The 23,781-nt window shown below is 49.6% G+C and overlaps 1 protein-coding gene and 2 long non-coding RNA genes across 4 annotated transcripts; 1 reads left to right on the forward strand and 2 right to left on the reverse strand.

Annotated features, from left to right (window-relative positions):
* Nucleotides 1-936: 936 nt before the first annotated feature.
* Nucleotides 937-11,664, forward strand: LOC118165736. Of its 2 annotated transcripts, XR_004750201.1 has the most exons (3): nucleotides 937-3,305; nucleotides 4,322-5,925; nucleotides 11,083-11,664. It is a non-coding gene; the product is annotated as an uncharacterized LOC118165736 (long non-coding RNA). The 2 variants fall into 2 exon arrangements; XR_004750200.1 differs by lacking the exon at nucleotides 11,083-11,664 and having other exon boundaries at nucleotides 4,322-8,468.
* On the reverse strand, nucleotides 10,236-13,375 carry LOC118165737. The gene is made up of 2 exons (XR_004750202.1): nucleotides 13,258-13,375; nucleotides 10,236-11,670 (listed from the first exon to the last, which is right to left on the reverse strand). It is a non-coding gene; the product is annotated as an uncharacterized LOC118165737 (long non-coding RNA).
* A 3,478-nt stretch (nucleotides 13,376-16,853) lies between these two features.
* Nucleotides 16,854-22,806, reverse strand: CYSLTR1 (cysteinyl leukotriene receptor 1). Its single transcript, XM_035323969.1, has 2 exons — nucleotides 22,755-22,806; nucleotides 16,854-19,641 (listed from the first exon to the last, which is right to left on the reverse strand). The coding sequence occupies exon 2, from the start codon at nucleotides 19,595-19,597 to the stop codon at nucleotides 18,560-18,562; it is 1,038 nt and encodes a 345-aa protein (XP_035179860.1). The 5' UTR covers nucleotides 19,598-19,641; nucleotides 22,755-22,806; the 3' UTR covers nucleotides 16,854-18,559.
* Nucleotides 22,807-23,781: the final 975 nt, after the last annotated feature.

The following is a 23,781-nucleotide window of genomic DNA, read 5'->3' on the forward strand; positions in this document are numbered from 1 at the left end:
GGGGGGGGGGTGGGGGGGGGGGCAGGGGTGGGGATGGGGTTAGGGATGGGTAAGGGGTTGGGGATGGGGTTAGGGATGGGTAAGGGGTTGGGGATGGAGATGGGATGCGGATGGGGTTTGGCGCTGGGATGGGTTTGGAGATGGGGATGGGGATGGGATAGGGATGGGGCTTCACACCTCACACTGCCCGTGCTACAAAGCAGACAGGCCACGTGCAGCACCGAAGCCTCGACCTACAGCATTTTAATCCCCTTTGGCATTTTACAGCCAAACCGCAGGTCAAGGAACACTTGCGTGCAGCCTGGACCCGGCTTCTGTGCGGGTGCAAAATGAAATTGTTGGCCACGTTCTTACAGGAGCCCTGGGAACTGCCAGTCACGCCAGTGTGGAGGAAAAGTTAGGCTCAAGGCTGAGATGCAAATTATATAACAGACCAAAAAACTGGCCTTTCAAAATGAGCTGCCACGTACTTACCCCTGGGTGGATCTTAGATACGTTTTTAATGAGTATAGGAAGTTTTGTAATGAATAGAAGAAATTGTTGCTTTATGCCAGAGAATTTCTCTCGAGAGACCAGTGGAAGTGGTTAATATGACATACTGGACGCCCGTGCTGAGCAGGACCAAAACAACCCCCCAGCCATCTCGTAAATAAGCGAGCAGTGTTAAGGAAGGCCAGAGGTGGCGGCTTCTGCTCAATTTCTAGATAACTGATAACTTATATTGTTAAATAAATGCCACAAAACAATCAACAGAACTTCACAATTCTACTTAGAATAGTGAGTATGTTCTCAGCAAATAAAGCAAGCAAAGACCAGATCAAATCACCGCCAGGTTGTGTCGTGTGCTGGGCACTTGCTGCAGTGGTATCCCTTTCTTTCTGTTTTGTTGTGTTTGATCTTCAGTAAAACTTCACTGAAGATTTTGAATGAAGCTCCTTTACTTTTGTGTGGGGGAGAAGAAGGGCCAGTGCTGTCATTGTGCTATAGCAGCACTAAAAGAGTAGGCATATTTCGGAGTAACACCATGGGCACATTAAAAGATGCCTCTTGCAAGGAGCCCGTTATCTGTTCATTGCGGTCTGTGCTCCCACCCCTGTTCATTTAAGCTCAGAAGATGCATGAGAGCTTCTTTATCTGAGCAGCTTGTTGCACTATCCTTTCTGATCTGAAAAGCAAAATTTGGTAGCTGGGTCAATGGCCAATTCCAGGTGGAGAAGAGGGGCAGCCTTTTCCTTCTCCTCCTGACAAGATAATTGGCAAAAGCTCTGTCATGGTCTATGCCCTGAATTTTCTTCTTCTTTCTACTGCTTCCAAAAGTTTTAATGCTCATATGTGACCACTGGCCTGATTCTGGTACAGAAAAGGAACAGTGTTTTTGCCCTGTGGAATAGTGTGGATCAGCACATCACAAGTTTTATTATGGTCAAAGATACATTAATAATTCTTTATGCCCATAAAATAGATTGAAATCTCCAGAAAAAGATTCAGCGGAAAAATAAGCTGCTGCTCTAAGTCATGTCTTAATTTGTCACTAATATTCAGCTTTTGATTTCACTAATAATTCTGAAATGAGATTCTTTAATTCCAACTCAGATTTAAGGCTTGTGAACACTGCAGATATGGTAGAAGATAAGTCTAGCACGGGAGTCAGTGAATGCAGACCTGCTTTCTGCATCATTGTGCTCTGGGAACAAAAGAAAGGTTGGTTAATCATTTCACCTTTGAGAGAATTCCAGGAATCTTCAGCACTCCATCTCAGGAATCTTATAACTCCACAGGCTCTAGCTAATCTGCAGTGAAGCGTATCTAGTGCCCCGGGGATTTCATTTCTGAAGTGACATATTTGTACTTTGGGGAGATCTCTGAAAGAGACCCATCAGGATGTGATTTGGAAGTTTGAATTCGAGGCAGTAATTCAAGGACTATTTTGAATTTGCAGACTCAGTATCTATTCGTTGCCAGCTAAACCTTAGAAGTTACGACTACCGGTGTTGTGTGATATACGGAGGTCTGATTCCCCATCACGAGCACACTGTGCCTGATATCCAGAATAAAGAAGGTCTTGGGGGGTGAATGCTGAGCATTCTTTGCACTGAAGGCTATTGGACCTCCCACCTTTGATTATTACAAGAATTCCTTTGCAGGTAATAATGCAGTATTTTAGCGCTCAGAAAAATCCTTTTCCTTTCCTTCTTGCCTTTCATTAAAATCATTTTTCCCCCTTAACTTTCCCTTCTAAATATATCTTTTGTAATAGCAAGGTATTCACTGGCAATTCCAGCAAATAGGATGTCTGGTGGAAAAGCATACAGAAACCGTAGCCAGTTGCTAGTGAGACTTAGAATGAAAGATCTAAAAACTGCCCACATTCCACAAGCTCCAGGGCTCCTTTAAAACTGAAATTGCTTCAAGTACGAGAACTATTCCCACACCGCAGAAAATAAATGACTGAATGTTTGCTGCCTACATCCGACATTCAGATTGCTATGGGATGACAGTAAAGGAAAATTTTTTTCAGCTGAAACTAGAAACTGTATGGCCAGTCGGCGAGGCTGAAGGCATGCAGGCTGTTCCAGATGGCAAAGCTGTACAGAAGAAATATTTGGCATGGGTAGCAGAGTGACCAAACTGCCTGGAAAGAAGGCCATGGTTAGATGGGTCAAAAATTACAGGGCAGAATGGATCGAGTCAAGGGGAGGGAGATTGAACTATATTTTGAAATTCCTGGAGAGCCATAAGGACTGTGCAAGGACAGTGGTGACGCCACCTTTCACACACAAAGGCTCATCTTGAGTCACTAGGGGATTAGAAAAAGCTGGAATTTGAGGAAATGATTGCCCAGGCAGTCCTTTCTGTCTAGAGAAGGTAGAGAGGAACAGGCGCTAATGGGTCTGGGGTGGATCCGGGCCTGGGAAGAAGGAATTAAAAATAGCAGAATATAAGATCAGAAAACATTTGGAGGAAGGAAAAGGAAAGAGAAAAGAAACAGCCAGAATGAGAAGTGGAAATGAGTCAGGAGGGAGGAAGAGAGCACAAATGGGAAGAAATCTGGGCTTATAAAGGAAAGGCAGTCTCTGGAATGGAAAAGGAGAGCTAAGGAGAGTTGGTCTTAACAAAACAATGGTGAGAAGCAGTGCCAAGAACATGCCCATTCTTCCATTAGAAAATTTGGAATTGTGATTTATTTTTTCTTTGCTAATTCGGCTGCTGTAGGTGAGTTAAGAAACAAACAAACAAAAAAGTGGAGGAAGAAAGCAAAGAAATAGAAAAGGGAAGCCTTCAACAAGAAAGGGGAGAAAAGTGAGGTAAGAGGAATATTACAATTACAGTGTATTCCATACTGCACATCAGGAAGGTTTGGGGGACCTGTTGAGAGGTTACCAAGAGGCCTGGGTAACAAAAAACTCTGCTTGCAGTCGGGTACAGTAAATACCCGGATACACACACAAAAAAAACAACAACTCCAAGCCAACAACTCACTTATCATGATGATTAGCAGCTGCTCTGGGTTTCTAGTTCCAGCCCATAATAAAAACTTCTTTTTTCCATACTTTCATGGTAATAATAATCATGATTGTGGTTATTTTAGCTAGTGTCTAGCAAAGCCGCCCATCTCTTGAGTTCGTTAGGACCTGCAAACAAGGTCTTGGAACACACTCATTTCATTTTCTCTTATTATATACAAAATTCTGTTGTGTACACTTTCAGGAGGGACCGAGGCAAGGCAACCTGGCAAACAAACTTTTATCAAACAGAACTTTGTTGGAAGCGTGTGTGCTTAGATCCTCAAAAGTAAACAGTGTATAATGGAGCAGGTTTTCAGCCAGTGTGTGTTGGCATGGTTCCATCCACCCCAATGCAATTAGGAGTCTTTTCTCCAGCCGAGGATCTGGTCCATCAAGAGCAAAGCAGCACTCTGTGCTGTATATTTGGAAAAAAGCACAATGGGAAAAGCCTGTAGGGCACCGGGAGCAGGAGTTTCCCTTACAGGTAGATGAAACATGCCTCCTGTTCTGCATGCACAGGTGCAGGCATCTCTCTTCCAGAGAATTTGCCATTTCTTTGCCATAGAACCCCAGAAGCAAGTCATCACCAGCAGAGGTGATTTAACGTTAACTGACGCTATCTAAACAAATAGGAGATACCATCAGAGGCTCTGAATTATTCCAGCACTCCACTCCATGTACAGAGGCTCTGTACATATGTCCACTCTATCATTACCACATAATGCCATTTTAAGTGAAGAAACGAAGCTTGGAGATTTTTTTTTTTTTTCAGTCCAGTACCGTTTGCTGTTTCCTTGCTATTTCAGCTATTTCAGCGCGCTACGACGTGCATACCTGGGAGAGCTGGAACCAGTGGTCTCCTTATAGAAAAGAAAAAGAAGGCATGTGAAGAAGGAAGAAGACAGGTTCTTGTTATCAGTACAGACTGGCCAGGATTAATTGGCAGAAAAGTCTGGCAGGTGATGCAGATGGACTCTGTGTTTTGCTGTTTGTGCTTTTTTCTCCAAGCAGAACATAGAAACTCCCCCCGGTCCCTTCCCCGCCACTGCAGACCAGAAACATCTTGCAAAGAAGTTCTCCAGAAAACTCACACATGAAGTCCTAGAATATATTTTTATATCAACATTGCTATTGTTACAAAGCCAAAGATAAAGGTGCAAAACAAAAAGCAAACCCCTTTGCAACCCACAATAAACATACCATGCATTTATGGGTGTTTTAAGTGGAAAGGAATGAAGTTCAGCGCCTGGGTAATTTGCACTTTGCACAGAACATCTGTTTTATGATTCTTTCTCTCACTTATTATATGGAGCAGACTGTGTGTAAACACTGTGTGTCCTGGCCCCAGGCTACACCCTGCATCTTCATTCGTCCCAGTCTCCAGATTTGACCGAGTTCCTTGGAAACCCAGCAGGGCCTGCTAGGAGAAGTGAGTTAAACCCTGGCTCCTTGCTGTAGCCCTGCTGCTGACCTCTCCGCGTGCGGGGAGAAGAAGCCACGCTGACCCTTGCCACCCTCGCAAGCTGCTTGGACTTTGGGAGAGGGGACGGCTGTGAATAATGCCAGCGATGCCCGGGAGTGCTGAAAGGCAGCATGACTCCTCTGAAGCTTGACACAGGCTGCCGGTCAGCCGTGGCCAACTAATTGTGCCCCGGCACCTTTTGAAATGATGGGGGAAAGCAGCTGAAAGGGCCTCTTCAAAGCCGACCGAGTCCCCGGAGGCTGAAGGTGCAGCACGGTGTTTGTTTGTGAAAGTCGGGCGCGTCTGGCTGCCCGGCCGTGTTCAGCCGAATGGCTGGCTGCGTATATTTAGCAGCAGCTCTGACTCCTCACTGAACTCAGCCCCTGTAATTAACACATTCGCTCCTGCTCTTTGCTGCAGGGAGCCAGGAGGACCCAGGGGGAAAACAGCATTTGTGAGCGGGCTCGGAGCAGCCAGCCCCACTGGCCCTGCAGAGCCTCGGAGCAGCGCTTGCAAGCACAGGAGCCGCCTGGCTGAGGGGACCTCAAGCTTTGGGGTGCCAGTCCCGAGCACTGCCCTGGCACGGATGCTGTCCTCATGGGAAGCCTGCAGCGGGTGGCTCTCGCTTGCTTCTTCGTCCCCAGGCTAGGGATGCTGCTGCTGCACAGCACTGCTAGGCGAGGAGCTGGACGCGGACACCTGCCCGGCCTCACCCACGCCTTCCTCATCTTCTGCAGGCTCTCTCTGCTTAGTTCCTCCCCTGATTGTTCAGACAGGGCCCAGATAGGAATCAAACATCCCGATTCAGTCTAATTCCAAACACTAGCTGTGTTTACCCCTAATTTTATAGCTCTTCCCCCAAGCCAAGAGCCAAACCGAGAAAAAAACACAGTGAAGCTGAAGAGCGCCGTGCTGCAACAAAGCACTGGCAACAGGCAGGCCCAAGCAAATACAGCGGTAAGTGCACGTAACGTGGCACTTTTACCTTGTGTTTTGGTGCAAAAGCACACAGCTGAGCAAATCCAGCTTCTTCATGTGGGAGGGAGCCGGTGCCAGCCCCGCAGCCTGGTGGCACCGAGCACACGGGATGCACTGGGTGCTGCAGGGGTGGGAAGAGTCAGGCCCAAGGAACTGGAGCGGAGTCATCGCTCCCGGGGTAAATACGCAGGCAGTTCTGCAGCTGACCTGGTAGCAGCGCCAGTGAAGCTAAATCAGGTCTGCTTGCCTGGCCCGACATGAATGTGGTCATATTTCTAAGAAATCCGAGTAGCTGGATCCTCAGAAATGCTCAAAACACCCATAATTTAAACATGTTAGAGCTGGAGGATGCTTGTCCATGCGCTAGTGAGAAAAGGAGCAAGCCAAAGTGAGTTCAGCACCAATTTTTATAAACTAGACTGGAAAATGTTTTAAGACAACTCAGGAACATGCTTTACTGCTGCTTTGCATGAAGATAAAATTTGCAAGATGCTGAATACAGCAAGGGTCCTGCATTTTTGCCCTGTTTTCTGGGATTTTGAAAGGGCGGGTTTGCTCCCTGGGCCAGGCAGGGCAGAGGCTCATTTCCTGCTGCATGAACCACAGCTGCAAAGGGGCTTTGGAGAACGAGAAGGTTGCATCAGAGCCAATTTCGGGAGAACAGAGAGGAGGGAGAAGACAAAAAGGAAAGCAAGCAAGCAGAATAAATCCGAATGTAACAAAATTATAGTCTGTATTGAAAACTCAACATTTGGAATCGATTTTTTCCATCAGACTAAAGGCCAAGACTTTCGCTGTTGAAATATTGGTCTGTTTTTAAACTTGTGCTAAATGTCATATCTAGACAAGCTGCAGGTGAAACACCAGGAAGAAAGAACTGATGCCATCCGAAAACATTTTACTGTCAAGTTTAATGTGATGCTCTTGCTTTGCTTGCTTTGTTTTCTTGTTTCCTGCCGTGTACGTGGTGCAGGTTTCCTACGTTCCATCAGGTGGCTCAGGTTCCCTTAATTTTCTGGCTGCCTCCCATTCCTATCTCCCCCTCCCTTCTCTTTTAGGGAGCAAAAGCCCGTCTCCCTTGTGGCATAACATTAGCACCAAAGTTTCAGCTTAATTATGTATGCAGGGGAGAAGAGTTTTATTTGCATCCTGTAAATGTGCATGAAGCTGGAAACAAACAAAGCTGCAGCACCTTTATGAAAACGTCTTGCCTGTGATCAGAGCTCCTTCTGCTCCGTTTTAGCATGGGCTTTCAATTGTTTCACTCTAGTTCTCCTTTCTCCATTGTCTTTCTTCAGAGCACTATTGCTTTCCTATCTGGCATTTTCCTCACTGTCCCCAAGCAACCTCTTTTACTTGCTCTCTCCTACAATAACCCCATTCCTCATTATTGTTTCCATTCCCTTTTTTTGTTCTTTCACTTGATCAAGGCCTGGGGGCCCCAGCTCGGTGCTGGGGGCTCCACGTTCAGCCTCAGCACTCAGCCGACACCTCGGAGCTGGAGCGCTGTCCCCTGCGCGTCGGCTCGCGCTGGGTGCCATCGCAGGAGAGGCTCGCCATGCTCTCCGACGAGCATTGTATATCTGCTTTGCAGGAGCAGACGTAATCTATCAAAGCAGCAATGAATCAGGTCTTTGATGCAAATAAGAAGCAGCCACATGGCACAAAGCATTTGGGAGCACTTCAGGCTAAAAAGGAAAAAAAAAAAAGAAAAAACAGAAAAAGAAAAAGATGCAGCTGTGAAGAATACAAATATTGGCTCCTCAAGGAACCCTCCATATTGTATCCATTATTACAATCTACTTATTTGTTCAGGGCTAATGCTCTCCATTTTGAGATTGTCATGGATCTGCTTTCCCATCCTCAGGGAAGGTCTATGTGGCATTCGTCTGCAGGAGGTGGCTGCAGAAGAAGCCCTTCTCCCCTTGTCTGGCTGGCAGAGCTGATAGCTGTGTGAGAGAACCTGCTATTAAAATGAATAAGGACCCTTTTCTGCATGAGAAAGAAGAAAAAAAATTGGCTTGTTCCCACCTTTCCCATCTTCTCTTGCTATGAAAAAAATCTGAGCTGCCTTTCTCGCAGCAGCTATTGTGAGTGCCTTGTAATGGAGCCTGCTGGAGGTGTGGACTGTTATAGCCCTCATGAAAGCTTCTCTGCAGAAATGTGAAGCGCTGGCTTTGCTGAGTTCCCTGTACATTTGGTGTTCTGGCAAGGGCTGCCCACGTGGCTCTGCAGCCTGCGAGCAAGGCCCCGAGCAGCTGAGAACTGAGGTTATCTCCTGCAGCCCAATGTGGGTCTGTCGCTGAGATGCCAGCCGAGAGCTTTCCCATCATCTATGGGAAAGGCAGAAGAGAGAAGGCGAAGCTCGAAGCTGCGGCCGTGCACGGAGTCACTGCGGTGCTCAGCGTGCTCGGCCCCAGGTCCGCTCCGTGGATTCAGGAGAAACATTTCAACCTTTGTGTCCTGCCTGAGGAACGAGCCACCTGAACAATGCTTTGGCAAAATAAAGGGATTGTTAAGGAGCAGTGTGAGGGAGCCAGCGAGGATGGACGGGGCTGGGAGCAGCCTGGAGCCCCGGCGTGTCACCACCTCATGTCCCCGTTCGCACGCTGGGCACAGCGGTTGCTCCCTGCTGACAGGGAAGTGACCGGCCTGGCCCGTTAGAGGTTACTCTTTTCTTGTGATACTGGGGGCGAGATAAACCCCAGCGGCAGCAGAGGACGGTTTTCTGTTAGTGTGGTAAGAGAGGGGCCGATAAGCTGCCAGGAGCTGTGCCAGACCCGCTGCGGCAGAGGCACCGACCCGCCGAAGGGCTGCGGGTGAGCAGCGCAGCCAGGGCCTGGGGCAGCGTCATGGCACTGCCCGAGCTACCGCAGCACCAGCAGCAAGAAGTGCCCAGTGGCCTTCTTGTATAGGATCACAGCATGGCTTGGGCTGGAAGGGAGCTCAGAGCCCACCCAGAGCCACCTCCCGCCAGCCCAGGCTGCCCAAATCCCATCCTTGGCCTAGGGCGCTGCCAGGGATGGGGCATCTACAGCTCCTCTGGGCAGCCTGATCCAGTGCCTCACTGCCCTCATAATGAAGAATTTCCTCCTTATATCCAATCTAAACCCACCCTCTTTTAGTTTAAAACCATTGCCTCTTGATTCTCCCCCCATCTTTCTTATCAGACTCTTTTAAATACTGAGGGGCCACGGTGAGGTCTCCCCCAAGACTTCTCCAGGCTGAACATCCCCAGCTCTCCCAGCCTTTTCTCATAGCAGAGCTGCTCCAGCCCTTCGATCATCCTCCTCTGGACCCATGCTAACAGGGTTCAAACCGTTGCTTGTGTTTTTCCTAATTTCAAACGAGCGTAAGCCTCTGAAAATGAAATATATGTACCTGTGGCTAACCTGGTATGGCAGGCACCCAAGGAAGGCCACCTGAATCAGAATCCCAACTCCTACCCCAGCCTGAACACATCCTCAGCACCTATTCCAGCCACCTGGCAAACAACAAAAGCACAGAGTGCACATCTGGGACAAATACAGGGCTCTTGTTCTGCACAGGGTTGGCGGGCAGGAGCTGTGACGAAGCATGCTGCCCTGTTGTGTCTCTGGGAGGAGAAAGCAGCTTTTTGGCATTGCTGCCTGTTATTCATGTGCCGTGTAGCTGCCTTTTCAGCACCCTCCTCGGATAAGCAGGCTTGTATTTATAGAGTTCTGTAGCAAAAACAATCATAAAAGCCACGATTATTTAAATATAGATCCCTTCATCCAGGCAGAACCTAAGCTGTGTTTATGCAAGCCGGGACTGTAAAGGCAGCGCTGTTCTGGAGAGTTTCCACACAGAAATAAAGAAGAGCTATCAAAGTTTAACATAAACTAAAAAGAAACAAGCAAATCCCCCAATTTACAATTTTCTCAAGCAGCCCCAAATCTCCTCCCTCTCCCAGCAAGCCCAGGGGCTGTGGTTTGTATTGACATGAGCTTTGCAATTGGGATTAGAGCCCGGGTAACCTGCACAGATCTCAACTTCCAGGGAAACCAGGGGTTGAAGCATTTCTGTGCCTCTTGCATAATCAAATTAAATTTGGGATCAAAACTTCAGCCGTTGGGCTTCTCTGGTCTGAGTGCTTGATTAATTCTCAACTTTAGCTTTTTATTATCAGAGTTCTTGTTTTTTGGGGGGTGGCGTGGAGGAGGGGCTGAGCAGCTTCCCCTGTTTGCTGCCCGAGGAGTGCTGCAGTTAGACAAAGCAAGAGAGATACGTGCACCAGACCCAGGAGGCTCCTTGCACACAGCCTGGCCACAGCTATGATGTTTTGCTCCTTGACGTCTGCCTTGGTGCAGGAGAGTTGTTACAGAGAAGCTTTTCCCAGCCTTGATGCCTAATATCTTACATTTCTATGATTTTTCCCTTGTAAAGATGTTAACTCTCAAAACTCTCTCTAAGAGTCACTTCACCAACAAAACGTGGCCTGCACGAGCATGAAGTGTAACTGGCATGTGTCACTACAGCGCAGCTCATTGTTTTAGAGGAGCATCCAGTAGCAACACACAGCAGAAAACCAAAATATGTAACAAGCTGCAGGTCCGGCCGCTGTGGCAGGGGCCACAAGACCAGGCACCTCTTGCTGGAAGCTGCAGAAGGCGCTGAGGCCAGTGCCTTTACATTTATGTCAGCTCAGTGTAACACTGAAAGTGTGCAAGGAGCAGGGGTTATTTCATCAGAAAGACTTCCCACCACAGGAGAGTTACTGTACTTAGAAATATGATTTGGAAGGGTGCTATCGCTGAGCCATCAGAGCCACTTTCTGTTGCTGCTCCTTCCCCTGCCCAATGCTGACCCACTACAATTTCCTCTGCCACGGACAGAGATAACCCAAAAACCCTGGGGCATTTGCTGGACCTTGGAAACCCCCCAGCTCACAGAGTTTCATTTTAGCTTTAACTGCATTGACATCAAACCCTCACTCAGCGAGATCAGCTTGGTATTAGCAGTGCAATTCAGATCTGAAGAGGTTCCAGGTAGGCTAGCAGATGAAAGTCCCCAGGACCTCAGGATGTGCAGAAGTCCCTCAGGGCCTTGGCAGCCATCCTGCAGTGCCTCTGCTTTATTAGTTCACGTCCCTGAGGTCTGTTTTTCCTACCACAGGATATGATTAACCCTGAGAGGAGTCATCGTGCTGCACCCGAAGCAGAAAACCACCCGAATTCAGGGCAAGGCTGCTGCCCCCTCCAATCCTGCACAGTGCAGGTGAGCGCAGGCAGACTTCGTGCATGGATTGTGATGCTTCTTCATGGCAGGTCGGGGCCAGCTCTAAAAAACAGGACCCACCGTCCTCCCACAGGCAGCAGCTCTGCCCTGCCAACCCCTCTGGGATGCTCAGAGGCTCGTGGCTCTCCTTGGCCAAGGCAGGGCAGCTGGGGAGCACCAGCTCTCCTGAACAGGCAAGGATGCTGCTGACACAGCCAGGAGTTGCAGGAATACGTGTTCCACCTGAGAAAGGGGAGAGGAGGAACGTGAACCTGCTTGGGAGGCCCAGGAACCCCTGACATAGTAAGTCGGGGTGGTGAAGGACATGGAGGTGGCAGGAGGTGCTGCTGACAGCAGGCAGAGGCACAAGGCCAATTACGGAGAGCTTTCCATTCCATTTTTCTTGAAAAATGATGGTAAAAGGGCTGTAACATTTCTCAGCCCTCACTCACGTAAGCAGTAAGTGCTCACCATTCCAGAGGCTTCCTGTTGTGAGTAACGTGGAGAGAGAAAAGGTCAGAAAACAGGGGCTGTCTCATCTGAGAGTTACTCAGAAAGGAAATAGAAACCCAGGCTGACTCCTGGGATATATGCAATTCTTGCATGAGGCATACTATTAAACTGGCTGAGATTAAATACAAGAGCAAGTAGCAAGAATTGATCCTGGTCCCTTTCCAGGCATGGTGCCAGGCCCAGGCACCCCGTCAGGAGACCCCTGCTGACCGAGGAGCCACTTCTTGGCATTTCCAAGGGGCTGCTGCCACATCTGGTCTGGTCTGCTGAAACTCAAGCATGTCTGCGTGCCGTACCACCTGTCCTCCTCATCCTGAACCCAGGGACAAGAGCGTAAGATGGCTCTCAGCGCATTTCCATGCGTGCTGGCAGGATCTGGCCCTGGCCAGGAGATGCCAAGTGGATCTGCGGGGTCTTCTTCCCCGTGCAGGCAGAGCCAGGTGAGCGGACCCAGGCCCTGTGCTCACATTTTGCACTAACTGCTGGTCAGTGCAAACAGAATGAGCCGCTTGCGGCACACACAGCGTTGCTAGACAAAATATGCTGCCTTGCACCAAGAACCATCTCCAAACTCTGTGCCCTTTGCTCTCAATCTCACAAGGCTTTATCTGGACAGCTGTGTGGAGCCGTCTTGAGGTTAAAGGTGTTTAGGCCAAAAACCCATGCGGAGCATCACAGAGATGTGCTCTACACAAATGAAAGAGATTCCAGTGGGCTAAACCGAAAACAAGCTCTGTTTAGTCTTCAGCATCCCTCGCAGGGACACGCAACAGCATTCCTGGAAGGAGAGTTTTCATTAATGATCAAAAGAGGGTATTTTTGCTACCTCCTTCCCTCCTCCCCCCTCCAAATCTGGTGAATATCCATCTGGAATATATTTATTAAACTAACACCGGGTCCTTGCTCTGCTCTGAGAGCAGCCTTGCTTTCTCTGAAGCGTAAGAAGCTGCATTGACAGGAAAGAAACGGGCACATTTCCCCCTCCAGTAATGTTTGCAAATACTCGGCATATTTATTTGTGCATGTGGCCACTCGCAGGGCCAAAATTAATGGTTTCAGAGAACTGAAGCTCAGTTCCCAAAGTTGCTGGTTCATGTGCCAGGGTGCAGCACACCGAGCTGCCCATCCCCTAGGTTTGCTTTCTGCACTGTTTTTAAGAAATGTGTAAGAAAACGGTGTGATCACTTTATTCCAAGTGCACTCCTAGCAAAATTGCTTACTCTAATGGCATTCTAAAGCCTGATGTACTTTCCTTCATTTTTCCTGCTGTTTTTTTTCCTAGCAATCAGATCATACCCTCCGTTGCCACAAGTGGAGGATAAAGAGCCCAGTGTTCTCCCTCCGGCCGCATGGAAGAAGTCCCTCTGCTAATGTCAGACTGCAGTGGATCCAGGGAAAATGTTGAATTGGGATCCAGCACAAGCATTAGCTCCTGCACGCGGACCTGTGCCTGCAGCCCCCCGCCGCGCGGCCCCCGGGCACAACTGTGTCACGCAGAGCAGGAAACGTCTCCTCATTGCAAGGGCTTGGAGCTTACTGCTTGTTAAACTGAGGGCTTACTTGCCTCTCACATTCTGCGAGCGTTTTATCTGAAGGCACTTCATGAAGGCAGAGTAAGGGTGGTTGCATCCTGTGAATGTTTCTGGATTTCCCAGCGTGTGGCACTGGAATTTGGCCCTATGGCAGGCAAAAACGGGATGGAGTTAAAACACCCAAATGACAACTTGTTATAGGGTCAGACAAGGAAATATCCTTATGGAATGAAAGGAATAAAAGACCTCAGAAGGCTTGTAAACAAGATGGAAGTGCCACTGAGTATTACAAATTTCAAATCTGCTGTAATGTATGTCCCATGCAGCACCCCGTGGCTCTCACGGCAGCTCGGAGGTGGCGGCGGTGAGGAGGAACACAGAACCATCAAGGCCAGGATTTACTGGAAACTGAGATTTGTAGTGCTTTCTTGGAAACAGAAAGATCACGTTGTTTTTGCAAACAGAAATCTAGTCTGTGGTTAGCTTCTGGCAGCAGGTGGCTGCTTTGGACCCTCTCTGAAAATGAGCACAAATAAAAACACACGTTAGGCCCCTTCGAAGACAAAACAGCACCCATATGGTTCTCTTGGCTTGAACAGAAATTCATCCTGAAAGCTGTGCTCTAGGAGGTAAATGTTTCTCATTGTTTCTCTTTTCTCATGTTATTATTTACTGGGAAAGGGAAGCACCCATTCACCCCATGGTGAAAAAGGCCGGAGCCCCCTATTTTTCAAAAAGAGCCTACACCACCACCATTATATTCTTGTATATATGCTCTGTGTGCTGAAACTGAAAGGGGAATAAGGTGTCTGTCTCCTTCCTCCCAGCCTCAGCCCTTGTGTATGCTCACACCTGCAGGTTGTATGTACTGTTATACAGAACAGGCTGCAGCTGAGAGCTGCCTTTTAAAATATATATGTATTATATATATATACATGCATTTTTGCTTCTTTTTTCCTTCCACAAATAGGTAACTCTTTGCCCCAGCAAGTGCTGTTGGGAGGGGAGCGAGCACCGTCTGCCTTGAAGCACCGTCTGTTTCTGCACGGTGAGGCAGCACGCTCCGAGCGCTGCTCAGGAGATGCTCCTCACAGGCACAGGCACCCAGCAGTAAGAAAAGTGGGTCAAAGCACCTAATTATTATTTTTTAACCGTTAGTACACTTTTAATCTCTTCCTTCTTTAGGGTACAGAGTGCAGTGACCGCACTGTCTGAGCCCCATGTGTAATTTAAATGCACACACTTTATCTGAGTGGCTTGACGTAAGCTGGCTGAAACCAGAGGCGTGGAGCAGACATTTCCACCAATGCAGGTGTTTCCAGCAGTGGTTATCACTGCTAAATCGGCCTAACCCTATGTCCTGGTCTTTGCATTAAGGGTCTCTGCACCTCTCTTCCCTCCATGTCCCTGAGCCTGAGAAATACGATTATTTCTCTGACCAGTTAAGCTACACCTCTACATATGATGATGCTTAAGCAAATAATTCAGGGGAATTTAAACTGAGAGGCTGATGCTTCAGTTTCCCCCAACTTTTAAACCTAAACTCCTGAAGGAGGCTGTTTGGAATGAGAGTCTCAGTTTGCTTCAAAAAACAAACAAACAAACAAAAAAAAAACACACAAAAAACATAATAAAATAAAAAAAAGCATATCCCAAGCTGCAGTGGTTGCAGAGTGGAGCCCAAAGATGTTACCTGCTTGCACCCTACAGGCACAGGCACAGAACAGCAAACAAAAAGCGAGCCAAAACAGTATTAGGGCAGCTGGGATTTGGAAGGCTTGAGCCAAGGTTTCTGAGTGCTTGGGGCTGGCAACGTGTCCCCAGCAAGTCGCAACCAGAAATGACAAGGCAGCTGGCCGGGAGTCTGTACGATTCTCCAGTTCTTTTTCCGTTGTGGAGCAAACAGAAATGGTACAGCATGACGTGTACCAACACAGGCGCCTGATGCACCTGCTGAGCCTTGTGTTAGCTCGGGGATTACTGCTGTTTGCCAGATCAGCCACGGAAAGGTCAGTGCACCAGGGCAAGGCTGGACTGTTCCCTTTGCTAAGAGGTAGGCAAGGGCAATTAACTGCCAAATGCCAAGGTTGGAGTGCCCACACCACGGGGACCGGTGGCCATGAAGGGACTTGGCACCATGTGGCTCCACACTGCATGGTTGCAAAATGCTCCCATCTCTGCGCTAAAGGCAGTTATTTCTCCTCCCGCAGGCAACGTCCAACCCCGAGCCTGCCCTGGCCTGCATCCCTCCAGGAAGCTAAGGAAAAACAGGACGGAGTGGAGAAGGAAAACCCCAGGAATATTCAATAAAATGTGGAATGGGTGGGAATGGGGGAACTGAACATGGTTAACACCTGAGGAAAACAGGAACAGAGGCAGCCTTACAGGTGAGGAGCTGGCTTGTGTGTCAGAGCCAAAGAGAAACCGCATGAGGCAACAGGCAGTAGCTCCAGGGATGACGAAGCACTAGGTGACACTATTGCACCACGAATTGCAGCATATGCAACAGAAAAAAAGTCCAGTTTCAAGCAAGAAGCTCACCACCGCACTTTCCCTTCACAGGCATTTCTGACCTGGACGCCGGACTGGGATGGCTCAGCTCCAGCCACTCTTCCCAGTTCCACCTCTGGTGCCTGTGCCATGGGCAGCAGAGGACGGCGGCCGCGCATCTCTCCCAGAGCAAAGCACACTTTCTGGGTGCTGTCAGCAAGGCTCCCCCTTTAATGGGACAAGCTGGCAGAGCCTGCACATATGTTGGGAAATGCTAAATCAAAAGCTTCCTTCTCAGCAGGCTTTTCTGCACAGGAACCAGCGAGAGAAACGTGCCAGGCTCCCAGCTACACCATCTCTTCCCTCCAGCGGTTCCCGCGCCCTGACGGCTGGGGCCACGAGCCCCCAGCTTCTCAGCAGGCTCCAGGCACTGCTCCACCAGCTTCTGTGCTGCTACGGTTTTATTACATCATTGCAAATGATTATTGTGGGAATATTGCTCTCCAGTGCTGTGAACAGATAGAAACCTTCTGTAGTGAAGGCTTTGCATGCAGAGGGTTTAAAACAAGACACGGAAAACAGAAGTTCTTCAAGTTTAACTTGCAATGTTTCCACTTAATTTTCAGCAGTCCTCTTTAAAATACAGTCTTTCCTATTATACAAAAAAAAACAGTCATTTCTCTGGCCATGCCCATTGTCTCATAAAAAAATAAAAACAACAACAAAAAGACCTCTGGCATAATAAAAATGCTTTGCAACATATATATATATATAGCTTTACTGTACACAATATTTTAAAATTGGCGAAGGTACATCTTATTTCTACATATTCTGAAACTCAGTTTATCACGGTGATTTCTGTTCACAGTTGCACAGTGCCTTCAGTGGTTTGGGACCCAGCTGTCGTGCTCGGTGCTGCCCATAAAACAGCAGCGTCTGCCGAGGCGGGTCTGCCCCCGCAGTCTGTGGTTCCATCAGCGCACCGGGAGCTGTGCCCGCCGGTGGGGCTCGGGGGAGCTGTGGCTCCTCCACGCGAACAGTTCCATGTTTTGTATAGATCTTCAACATTTTCTGAATATGTTTCTGGTCTTGTTGAAACCTCCCATCCACAAATTGCTCTGTGGGTGAATTTTCTTTTTCAAATGCCTTTTGCGGACCCAGGGACATGACTGCAGTGTGCAGAGCAAACACTTACTCCTCTCTGTAGGTGTAATGGAAATCTCTGTCAAGCAGACCCCCCCTTCCCCATCCAAACCCTTCTGCTCACTCTTATTTTACAGTATTTCAACAATTTGCTTTATTTAAGACATCAAGTAGCTTCACAAATGCCACAACACCAAAACTTATTTCCTATTTGTTATGAGCCATGTTTTCCAGCTACAGAACTCTGGAAGGGTTAAGGCGCTATTTCTGTCCTCATGTATCACGCATCCTGGGCTGAACTTTGCTCCACTAAAAGAAAGGTAGAACTGCTTCATTAACAGTGGATTTACTGGAAAACCACAGGAATGTTTCCTTATGGACAGGATTTGGAAGTTTCTCTTTACAAATGAAACCGAGTCCTATCTGGTTTTTCATCGCGCCGTACTCAAACTGGCACCGTGTCAAGCCTCCTCTGGGCTGCTGACTGACACCCGGCACTCAGGCTCGTCATGTCCACGTCTCCTCAGATCCTTCCAAGTGCCTTGGCTTGCATCTCTTCTGCAAGGTGTCAGCAAGATGCGCACTCCCGAATAGGACCACCTTTCAGTCACATTTGGCTATTTTAAAATGTGATTTCTCTCATTTTTTTAACCTAGTCAATACTTCTGAAAGGCAAAAAATATAAAACAAAATAGTAATAGGCTGTTTTTAGGTAAAACTCCTGAAGAATTGGAGTGATAACCTGCATCCCGCAGCCATCACTTACAGGACCAGTCCCAGTGAGATAAATTTCAAAGGCGTGTTAGGCTACATAATTTTAAGGCTGCTCCCACAACGAACATTTTCCTAGGGATTCAGAGTATGCTCCCCACCAGACTGAGCCAAACGAGGTGCAGGGACACTGAAACGTGCTGCCTTGGCTGCCTTCACTGGAGCCACCCTTGCTTTGCAGAAACAGCCCCTGCTCAGCAGCAGCGAGGCACAGCCGAGACACAGGAGATGTGTCCAAGCTTAACATTACAGCCAATCCTGCCGAGGAGCTTGGCCGCACGCCCCGCTGCTCGACCCCCTTGCAGATCTGCTGCAAACCAGAGCATGCCCAGGTTGCTACTTGTGCGGGTGGGCCTGCTGGGCTCACAGACCCAGGCACCCATCCTGCAAGCCTCACAAATGTACTTCGCTTCGAAACCCGAAGTCCAAAGCTGGGGCAGCTGGGAGCAGGGCAGGAATTATCTTGACCTCTGCTGTGTAAATAATTTAGCGTCTGTTTTAAGATTCAACGAAAACTCTGCCCTCCTCATGTGTCAGCAGCTCCCGTGTGCGGCGTCCAGCAAATGTGTTTACATTTCCCACTGACTCAGAGAATTAGCGCTCTCTGCAGACTTGTGAAACGAAGCGAATTCCCAAACACGATATGGGCTTTGAAGAGCGTGTTTACATGAACTTATCAGCGGATCAACAGTTTGCTGCTGCTGGCCGGTGCCTCCTCCATGTGAGGTGGCTGCGCGTGCCCAAGCAGCGGCGAAGGGGCCGTCAGCTCCACCGCACTGCAGCCGAACAGCATAAATCAGAGACTGTCCACCGTTATTACTACAAATGTAATTGTGAAGAAGGCCTGTGGGCCTTGCTCGTGTCTGCTGGAACAGTTTTGAGATCACCATTGCCCATCTGAGACCTTACCCGAAGGTGTCGCCCTTCTACGAAGTGGCCACGGAGGCGTTCCCATTTTCCCTTTGGCTTTCCCCGAAGGGTTCGTCATCCTTCTCTTTTATGGAGAACTTTTTCCTGAACGCTTGTGTGATGCTGGAGGAAGAAGCCTTCCTGAACGTGGTCAGCCTCTTCCGAAAGTTGCCCCCCGAGAAGAAGTAGAGGAGTGGGTCGAAGCAGCAGTTGGAGGCGGCCAAGGGGAGCGTCACCACCACCGACTTCTGGAGGTACACGGTGTCCTCGCAGCTGGCGCTCTTCAGCCGCAGCACGTGGAGGTGCACGGTCCGCAGGATGTGGTACGGGGTGAAGCTGACCAGGAAGGTGGCTGTCACGATGATGATCATCCAGATGGCCTTCCTGCGGTTGGCCTGGTTCTTCTTCAAGGAATTTTTCATTAGGGTCCTTATGATCATGGTGTAGCAGATGGTTATGACAATAAAGGGAAAAATGAAACCCAAAAACAGGGCAATAAAATCCAGGATCACAACCAGCTTTGTCTTCTGAGAGTCTTCTGGGGGTTCGAAGCACTTGGTCTTGTTGCCATGCTGGTACGTCCCATTTTGCAGAAAAGGAGCGCTTGTCAGGGTAACAAAAATCCAGATGCCGACGCACACAAATTTTGCCTTTTTCTCCGTGACCAAGTTGATGTTCTGGACTGGAAAAACGATGGCTATGCAGCGGAAGAAGCTCATGGCAGTCATGAAGAAAATGCTGCAGTACAGGTTGACGTACAAGGCGTAGGAACTGACCCTGCAGAGGAAGTCACTGAAGAACCAGTTCCCCTTGTGGACGTAGTAGACCACGCGCAGGGGCAGGGTGCACACGCAGAGGAAGTCGGACACGGCGAGGTTGAGCATGTACACCTGGAAGGCTGTCTTCTGCCGGTACGTCCTTATGAGGACGTACAGCACCACGCCGTTGCCGACGAAGCCCATGATGCTGATCATGGAGTACAACGTGGAGTACACGCGGTTTCGGAAGTCGTCAATGGAGTGATGGCACGACAAGTTGTCGAAGAGGGCGGTCATCTTTTCGGGGGGAGGCACTGGTTGGCTGGAGATGAATTTCAGGCCTACAGATGAAAAGAATCAGTTACTTATCATTGTATTAGAGTTGGTTGAATTACAGCTGGAGTCAGTTATGTTAGAGCAGCACACAAAAATAAAATATCATTATAGAACAGGAGAAAAAAACCTATCATCTCTCTCTTAAAGGACAGAACAGCTAGGAATGGATGTGGCTCTGCACAGACCAACGTCACACATTTAGTTACACATAATTATAATGATCCAGCACAACTGCTGCTCCACAGCTGGCATCTACAGCTGGTGGCATAAAGGTGAGGGTCACATTTTCATACGTCCTCAGTACTGGCTGCATCCTCCTTCCACCAAAATACCTGGAGGTTCCAGCTGCCTGCAAACTAAAGCAGCGGAAAAAGAGCAGAAAGGGCAACAAAGGTGGCCACGGCGCTCTCTGGTAAGAGATGCTTGTCAGCTCCCAAATTCTGCATTGCTCTCCTCTGCTCACAGGTAGCACTATTTTTAAAACTTGCTACGGTAATAAGTAAGTGTAGTTATTGGCTCTGGGAGAGACATCGCCTGTTATAACTGATGAACACAGAGGATCAGTGGCAGCCAGGACATGCCAGGGCTCACTGGTGCGCAGAGCAGGGGCCTGTGACAAGGCTCCTTGCTTCCGAAGGCAGGACAGCCTGCTTGGTCTGCAGACATCAGTACTCTTGGGTTTCATCCTGGGTTTGCTTTTGTACCTTGCTCCAACAGCCGTTAGCAGGAGTGGGGCTCCCCAGCACAGCTGACCCTATGGCCAGGGCTCTGTTTTCGAATGGCATCGGCCATTCTTTTGTGGAAATTTTACCATTTCCTTTAGATATTCACTTGGGCGCAGTGAGACAGAATGCTCTTAACTTGGGGTGTCTGAAAGTACAGCAAGAGGGAGCAAGAGGTGTTTTACCCCTGCATCATTTTCCCATTCCTTTTCAATTTCTGCTGTCTCAGACACACAACCTCACTTTCAGCTGGAGACATCTAAAACCCCAGTGATGAGCACTGCGAGACACCTGCCGACCAAAATACTGTGACTTGAAGAAAACCAGTGATGAAGATGGCAGCCGGGACAAGATCGCTTACGAGAACCCACACTATGCCTGTACTCAAAACCGATTTTCAGCGGTACATGTTTTCATCCTTGAAAATAGCCAGGCAGCATTAGTGCAGATGGATGCCCTCAGCCTCTCCCCCTCTCCCTGGGATACACTGGGAATTCAGAACCACTCCGGGGTGCTCGAGGCTTTCAGCTTTCAGCCAGGTTTCAGCTATTTGGGAGATGATGCTCTTAAAACAATCCTCTGATTATCTGCAACATGCAAAACACATTAAAGCTCAAAAGATGCCAGTGAGCTTACAGAGATGGGAGCGGAGGCAAAATCTGGCACAAGAGAGCACACTTCTTCCCCTTGGTCTGTTCGTGGATGCTTATGCGGGCACAAGCAAGAGACCATGCAGCTGCACAAAGGTCTTTGGGCAGGAGAGGCAGCCAAGGCTCAGTGCAGCTCCCTCAGAAGTCACAGATCATTACACCTCATCATTCACAGTTCACCTTAGATTACATAAACGCAGTTTATCTGGCAGTGCTCATTGCAAAGGACCTGTTAACCCGAGTCTGCAGCCTCTCCTCCCGGGCTCTCACAGCCCAGTGTGGCGGTGGCAGGACTCAGAGCTCAGCCCAGACCTCTGCCATCCTCCCTCGCCTGGGAGGCTTGAGGCTCAGGTTATGACAAGAGCATCACTCCAATCATTTTTTAAAATCTCCAAGATAGGGCTGAAATTAAGTTTGTGGTAACATTTGTGTAATTTTAACCAATTGCTTGGAAGTGGCAGGTACTTTATTCCCTGAAAAAAAGCTGCACGATCCCTGTTGCATGTTTTCATCTGCCAGGATCATCTGGACAGGTATTCAAGCTCTTACTGCCACTACCCTTACCCTGCTTTAATGCCCAGCAGGCAGACCCACCGAGCAAAACCCTGCTGTGCTGTGCACTGCAGGAACACATTAGCCTCAATTAGCTCATGAAAACCCTTATAGATAAAATCTCTGCGCTTACTGAGGCATCACATATCAGTTCTTTCTCAGACATAGAAAACTATTCAAGATATTTGAGATTAAGAGGCTGGGATGATCTCTTTTGCACTTTACAGGTTTTTCATATGACAGCATCTCCATGCAGTTAAGATTATTATGAAGAATGAGCAGAAACTGGGACAAAGCAGGCTGTGTGGACAACCCAATGGATAAGCTGAGCCGTTTCCCATCCCTGCAAGTGTCACAGAAAGCTCAGAGAAGGGGGAGAGCCCTGCTAAGAAATGCAGAAGAGCACTGGGGGGTCCGGGCATAGAGGGACCTGGGTCTCCCCACAACACCTTTAGGGTCAGGTCCCCCCTGCCTGCCGGGACAGCACCGGTGCTGATACCTGCAAAAGTTTGGGCTGGCAGCAGCTGCCCCTGGGGCTGCCGGCACAGCCCTGCTGTCTGAGAGATAATCAGGAGATCCAAGCCATCATCTGCTCTGTCTTATATAATTTCCGTGCCACATTTGTGATCACTTCTTCGGTGGTGCCGAGTAGCTTTATGAACTTTTACTTCCTCCGGGGACTGAACTCGTCTCGCAGAAGCTGTTAAAGGCATCTGCAGAAAGCGAGCAGCCATGCGAGGCCAGCTGAGCCCTGCTGCGGATCGCATTCCTGAACACAATTTGAATGTCTTCAGAACCAGACTTAAAATTAATGATTACAACACCGCTGTGGACAGCTAGAGGACAGCTCCCCACCCAGAAGTACACCGAAATCCAAGCAGCACCCCCGGCTGAGCCTTCGGGTCAGCATCACGCGGAGAAGCCAAATACCCTTTCACCACTTTTGTACTTACACACACCCCCGCTGCTATCGGGCATGCACAGAGCCGAGGGGCTGCAGCAACCCAACGAGCGACCCCCCCCCCCCAAAAAAACGACCCCAGCCCCGCACGGGGGGCACCTCCCACAGCAGCCCCCCGCCCCCTGCCGCCCGCATCCCACCCCACCGGCCCTTGCTCCCCCTCCCCGGTTTAGCTCCGGTGCAGGCAGCCCCCCGGAGCCCCTGGCCCGGCGGAGCCCCCCAGCCCCGCTCACCGCTGCCCGGCTCCGCTCGGCTCCGCGCCGCCCTGCCCTGCCCAGCGGCCGCCCTTCAAGCGGGGCGAGCCCGGCCCCGGCCCCCCCGCCCCGGGGAGGAGCCGGCCCCGCTCCCCGCCGCCCCCCACCTCCCCCGGGCCCAAGAAGGGCTCCGAAACCCATCTGGGACCGGGAGGGTGGTTTTCTTCCTCGCGATCCCAAAGGTCCGCTGGTATTAATGTCACCGGTTTAGCAGGGAGCTGCAGCTTCTCGTGGGAAACATTCGGTAAATTACTTCCCCGGAATTAAGGATTCACTTCAAAAGCCACAGGCGTAAAAAAACTGACATAGACCAAGCAGTCCCACAAAAGCTGCCCCCTGCTCTCAGAAATCGCATCCCTCCAGGTCCTCCTGATCCTGTGGCACCTCTTTGGGGTCACACAAGGGGAACCCCTCCCTGCCTGTGTGTCCCCTCTCTGGGGTCCCCAGGACGGCTCCTGCCCTTTCCTGCTCAAAGGGCTTCCCACACTAATTTAGCCATGCTCGGTGTGGGAAGGAAATATTCCTGCTGTAGGGCTTGCTGAGAGCCTGGCATGGGTGGCATTTGGGCACAGCATAATGGGATGGGGAGGATGGGGAGGAAGATGAGCAGGGGCTGAGCAGGGACTTGCACCCCCCGCTGTCCCCACGCGTGGGTCAGCGCCAGCCCCTGCTGTTCCCACGCTGAAGCTCATTGCCAGCACTGCTCCCAGCTTTCTGCCAGCTCCTTGCCTCTTGCGAGCTGCAGGCTGCTACGGCGAGTTTCGGTTTTGTACTTGTGTTTAAGTGCCACGACACTCACTGCACGCTGCTATTCACCATGCTCGTATTCTCTGTTCTTTGCTGTTGTACTTCAGGTCCCAGAAGCAGAAGCTTGCAGATGGGCTGATGGCAAAGGCAAAGCCCTCGTCCACCTGGCGCTGGAATTCGAGGCCCGTCCCTGCCGGGACACTGTGCGGCACCAAGCCCTGCAGCTGTGCCCACTTCCCCCAGCTGCGATGCCACGTCT

The sequence above is a fragment of the Oxyura jamaicensis genome, chromosome 4 (assembly GCF_011077185.1).
Source record: "Oxyura jamaicensis isolate SHBP4307 breed ruddy duck chromosome 4, BPBGC_Ojam_1.0, whole genome shotgun sequence".
NCBI classification, from domain to species: Eukaryota; Metazoa; Chordata; class Aves; order Anseriformes; family Anatidae; genus Oxyura; species Oxyura jamaicensis.